A 5,389-nucleotide genomic window follows, 5' to 3' on the forward strand; every position below is an offset into this window, starting at 1 on the left:
TTACTCTGTTGAGATGAATTTACTTTTGATTAAATTTTAAGTTTAATTGTAACTTAATTACATTTAAAACTATCGAGCAGAAAGGAAAGTGCTTAATTATGGCATTTTTTTCATTGAAATCTTTTTTTGCCTAAAGTGAATGAAAGTGTGTTTTTGTTTTAAAGGTTTTCAACCTAAATGATGCATCAGGAAGCTAAATGAAGGCTGAATTAAGCAAAAATAAGTCTACAATAACTTAAATAAAGAGGAAAGATTCAAATTTGAGTTGTCCCTTTTGGAGTGAATCAAGCCATTTTCAAGTTTAGACAGGAGTCAATCTAGCAAACCAAATCATAACTTGACACTCTCTTCCTAACCAAAGTTAAATACTCAAACATTGGCCGTTTCTCAATTGCGAGGATGCTGGCTTGGTGGTAGTAGTGTACTTCCAAGTCACTTCCTTCAGAAACGAAGCAAGTATGCTTCCAAGCCACGGCTTCAGAAAACAAAGAGGAATGGAACCGGCTAACAAGTGTGCCACTCTCTCTAACGGTTTCAACATAAACTCTACCGAAAATAAATACCTCACGATGTCTATCTAATTATGAACTTGCTTTACTTTTACGGAACACATTTTTGGTGATAACAAATGTAAGAAAGTAACATATTTACCAACACATGTTCTACGCCACTACATACGAACCAACGCAGCACACATTTAAATGTAAGTATGTAGTGGCGTAGAACATGTGTTGGTAAATATGTTACTTTCTTACATTTGTTATCACCAAAAATGTGTTCCGTAAAAGTAAAGCAAGTTCATAATTANCCTACTGTATTGCCATTGTGATGTCTGTCAAAAAGCCAATAAAAAGATTTTGAAAAAAAAAAAGATATGCATTTGATTTTTAATTCTCATAGTTGTTTCCTCCATTACATTCATATCGACTGATTACCTTGCTTTTTCATTTTGTGTTTTCCTATACGAGGCATAGGATATTATTTCAGCCCTTAGAACAACCTTTGCTCCTTCCCATTAAATGAGAGGATCTCTGTCTCTTGTGTCATTCTACTTAACATGTATCTGTACTTGAATCCATTCATCTATTGAGTTATACTGTACCTGTCTCATTTCCTTTTCCAAGTCGTCCATTGGCTCTCCGTCAGTAGGGATGGTGGGAGGGGCTTTCCTTCCCAGACGCCGCAGACGCAGGCGACGGCGTTTCTTCTTCTTTTCGTACAGAATTTCATTCTGAGAAATAAAAAAAGAATTAATAATTTTTTTGTTATATATTATTCTACTCAATGTGAATGTTGTTGTATTCCTGTTCCCTGTGACTGTGATGCGAGTTATTTATTTTATTGTATTTATTATTTCATGTATTATTTATTTTCTGTGACCATGACGTAATGGGTTGGGGATTGGGTATTTTTCTTTCCTTTAACAGACAAATTGTCCTGTACTTTATATCATGTGCTGAAATTGCCATGTCAGCAAAAAACTGAATAAAAAGATTTTGAAAAAAACCAAAAACTGAATCAACTCAGAACCGTCCATCATGTGGAGTGGTTGGATATTATAATGTAGGATAACATTTCACATTTACACTTGTTAAAGTCTATTAAAATGAATAGCTTTTAAAACAGTGATAATCTCGAGATGAACTCACCAGCCATCCTCCGGTGATGACGAGAGCGTTTTTCCCCGGCTGGGTGAAGAACGGTTCGGCGGGTTTCTTTTTCCCTCGACGGGAAGTTGGAAGTTCGTTCCTCCTGTTTTCTTGACGGATACTCAGCTTCTCACTGGAGACACGGAAACAACAGACAAACTGTTACACAAGTCAACAAGGAAGACTGAGATCATACATTTTAAGCTGAGAAGGGATTCAGTAAAGAAATTAGGGAGAGAGAGGCGGGTTGATTTGACCATTTTCAAATGAGATGCTATGCAGTGGTCATTTTGCCAGCAATTCTTTTTTTTAAAATTATTTTAGACATCAAAAACAAATGACTTCAGCATTGACATTTCTACTCACTTGACGTCTTCTCCGTAGTGGATCTGCATGCCGTCTGTCAGAAGGGAACAAGAATATCCAATATTCTCGGCCGTTTCTATGGAGAAAGATAAAACACATTAAACTAAGAGGTGAACTCATGGCACTTCAGTTGTAGCCGATTCATCTGAATCAGAATTCTGACTTTAATCTCAGAATTCTGACTTTCATCTCAGAATTCTGACTTTCATCTCAGAATTCTGACTCATCTCAGAATTCTGACTCTTCTCAGAATTCTGACTTTAAAGTCAGAATTCAGACTTTTTTTCTCCCAAAAAAAATTATGTTTTTTTGTTCTGAGGATAAATCAGAATTCTGAGATTAAAGTCAGAATTCTGACTTTTTTCTCAGAACAAAAAAAAACAATTTTTTTTTCAAATCCTCCCAAAAAAATAGATAATGTGGCCCTAATCCTCTTCCGTAGCTCTCTGCAGAGTTGATGGTACCTTTCTTATCTCCAGTCAGGACCCAGATCTTGATGTCAGCTTTGGCCAGTTTAGCGATGGTCTCTGGGACTCCATCCTGCAGTTTGTCCTCGATGGCCGTCGCACCAATTAGCTTGGCAGAGAAACAAACACGGCTGGTTAGATATGGCTGAGAATAAGAGTTTTACTTTTACAGATAACAAAAAAAAAAACACTATTAGAAATGAGTGGATTCCAAAAACCTTTACTGCAAAAAAAACCATAATTATTTGGTACAGATTCTGATAAATAGAAGGTTAAATAAAAAAAAACACCATTATCGTTTTAATGATCCAATTATGTGAATAATATTGCAATCCAGGTCAAAAGCGTCTTTGGGTTCAAGAAAAGCGCTATAGAAATAAAATGTATTATTAAAATGATATAGTTTTATGTATATTGGTTTTCCACTCACCATCAGGTTGCTCTCGATCTGCTCGTACACGATGTCCAGGGCGGCGTCTCTGTCCGACATGGAGACCTGCGCATCTTTGTGTCTCCTGGACCAGGCTTCGTAATCTGCCGTGCTGATGTCTTTGTAAGACAAGCACAGCGTCCGCAGGGTGGCGCTGGCAAAGACCTGAAGCACAAACGACACAATCAGAAATCAGAAATCAGGGATTCTTCCACAGAAACAGCTTCAAGGAGGAATGTAACAGTGCGAATGAGAATAAAGCAAACTCACATCCAGATCAGACTGGGTAGTTTCTTTGTGTTTGGACTGAGGGGAAAGTCGCTCGTAGATGACGGTGTCAGCTCCTTTGCAGTAGAGGCGGATACGACCATCAGGAAACTTCACTGAGAGAGAGAGAGGAGACAGAGAGGCAGAGGATCAGAGGTGGACAGAGTCAATGCCCGTTTCTCAATCGCGAGGAAACTGGCTTCCAAGCCAATATTTCAAGGATACTACGTCATCGAGTGCAGCCGAAGGACTGTTCCAATGTCAAGCATACTTGAGAGGTTTCTCAATACTCTAATTTCCCCTCCTCGACTCCTCGGTCCTTCGGTTGTGACCCGGAAATGGATTTCAGCGCGCCATGTTGAANATATCTTTTTTTTTTTCAAAATCTTTTTATTGGCTTTTTGACAGACATCACAATGGCAATACAGTAGGTACACATGTATAGAAGATGGTCTGTAGGAAAATTAAATAGTTACCTCACCCCTCCCTCCCACCCCCCACCCTCACCCGTATGGGCTATGATCACATTATAAACAAGACCTAAATCAAAAAGTTACAAATGGTAAAATGCCAGCATAAAAAAAAAATGAAAAAAAAAATGAAAAAAAAAAGAGGGGTAGAAGTAAACATAGATACCAGGGAAATAACCGTACTGCAAGTTACATAAGGAAACAGAGAAGACAAACCAAATGCATATCTTTGAGGAAAGGTGGGTCAAGTATAGAACAATATAATTAATATTTACCTGAGTATTAACAGTGTATCCATTATTTTATTCGTAATATTATTTTATTATTTATTTTCATACTTGTCATCTGTTATGTAGTTAATCTATGTACCTAGATGTGTTTATTTTGTTGTGTATGCTTTGTGAATATTTTCTTAAAATGCAAAAAATAAAAAAGTATAGATAGGCCAGCGCATCATCCATGGTTGACATGATAAGGAACATGGTGGCGTGTCTCCGCAGATCGACTTTGTGGACATGGCCTGTGAGTGCGAGGCGGTCATCTGCTGCCGCGTCACTCCCAAGCAGAAGGGTAACGTGGTGAGTTTGGTGAAGAAGTACAAGAAAGCCGTGACGCTGTCCATCGGAGACGGAGCCAACGACGTCAACATGATCAAGAGTAAGGGCACCAATGAACTCTAGACGGGTTTATTAAGAAAGGGATTGAAGTTGGGTTATATGTTGCCTGCATGCCATCGATTTAGAGAAGCGTACTGCAGTGCCAGATTAGAAGCTAAGCAATGTATCCCTGTTGACAAGCAATAACATATTTCAACCACTTTATCAAAGGTGAGGTGTACGCTATTTTTAGAATGAGTTCTTGCTCTTGTTGTTCTTTTTAAATGACAACTGAAGCCGTTGTGTAACTTTTTTCAAATCCCTGACTACTTTATAAAAACACTTATTTAATCTAGAAGTTGCACAAATGTCCATATGCCCTCAGCTTAGCGGTGGTGACGTGAAGTCATGCAACCTTGATGTAGTCTGTTTATTATTATTAGTCCATTTATTGAACATGTCAGAAACAAAAACATACAACAACAATAATATATATATTCTCTTTTTTCCTTTTTTTCTCACTCAAATTAAGAATTATAACAAAATACAAAACAAAATAATACTAAAAAAAAAAAAAAGAAATACAATAATAATTCTCAAATAGTCTGTCATGTTCAACAGGGGCAAGAAGAAGCTTCAAAAAAACGTTTCTGGTCCTACCCCCTCTAGCATATATAGCGCTTTTTACTCCTAGATTGCATTTACACATAAAGTGGTGTTAATATCTGGAGATTATCCTGCCGAACGAAACCTGTAGGTATCATAAACATGTTTGCCACAGATCTTACATCCGCAATATTCCGAAATCTATTGGAAAAATCTCATGGGTTTTGTCACCCCCTTGGGATTACTAACTTCCTGGAAGACTCTCTAACACAAAACAGACTAACTGATCGGGGAAATGGTAGACCTGCTAGTGTGATAGCTTTAAAGAGGGTATAGATGACTGCTTCAGTGGTTTTCATTAAAGGGCTGACTGTAGGTAACACTGATTATGGTACCAGTTATTAGTTCAGTTCTTATGCTCCAAACATCTGGAACAAACTCCCAGAAACCTGCAGGTCCGCTGCAACTCTTACTACTTTTAAATCCAGGCTGAAGACTTTTCTTTTTGCCGCTGCTTTTAATTGAACTATTCACATCT

General features: G+C 37.7%; 1 protein-coding gene across 1 annotated transcript; it reads right to left on the reverse strand.

Moving 5' to 3' along the window:
- Window positions 1–944: 944 nt before the first annotated feature.
- LOC104954740 (phospholipid-transporting ATPase IC-like) lies at window positions 945–3,299 on the reverse strand. The gene is made up of 7 exons (XM_010781912.1): window positions 3,183–3,299; window positions 2,913–3,077; window positions 2,480–2,591; window positions 2,016–2,091; window positions 1,650–1,782; window positions 1,103–1,231; window positions 945–959 (listed from the first exon to the last, which is right to left on the reverse strand). Exons 2-7 carry the CDS (start codon window positions 2,970–2,972, stop codon window positions 945–947), a joined length of 525 nt encoding a protein of 174 aa, XP_010780214.1. The 5' UTR covers window positions 2,973–3,077; window positions 3,183–3,299.
- Window positions 3,300–5,389: the final 2,090 nt, after the last annotated feature.

The sequence above is a fragment of the Notothenia coriiceps genome, unplaced genomic scaffold (genome assembly GCF_000735185.1).
Source record: "Notothenia coriiceps isolate Sejong01 unplaced genomic scaffold, NC01 NC01_scaffold00023755, whole genome shotgun sequence".
NCBI lineage: Eukaryota > Metazoa > Chordata > Actinopteri > Perciformes > Nototheniidae > Notothenia > Notothenia coriiceps.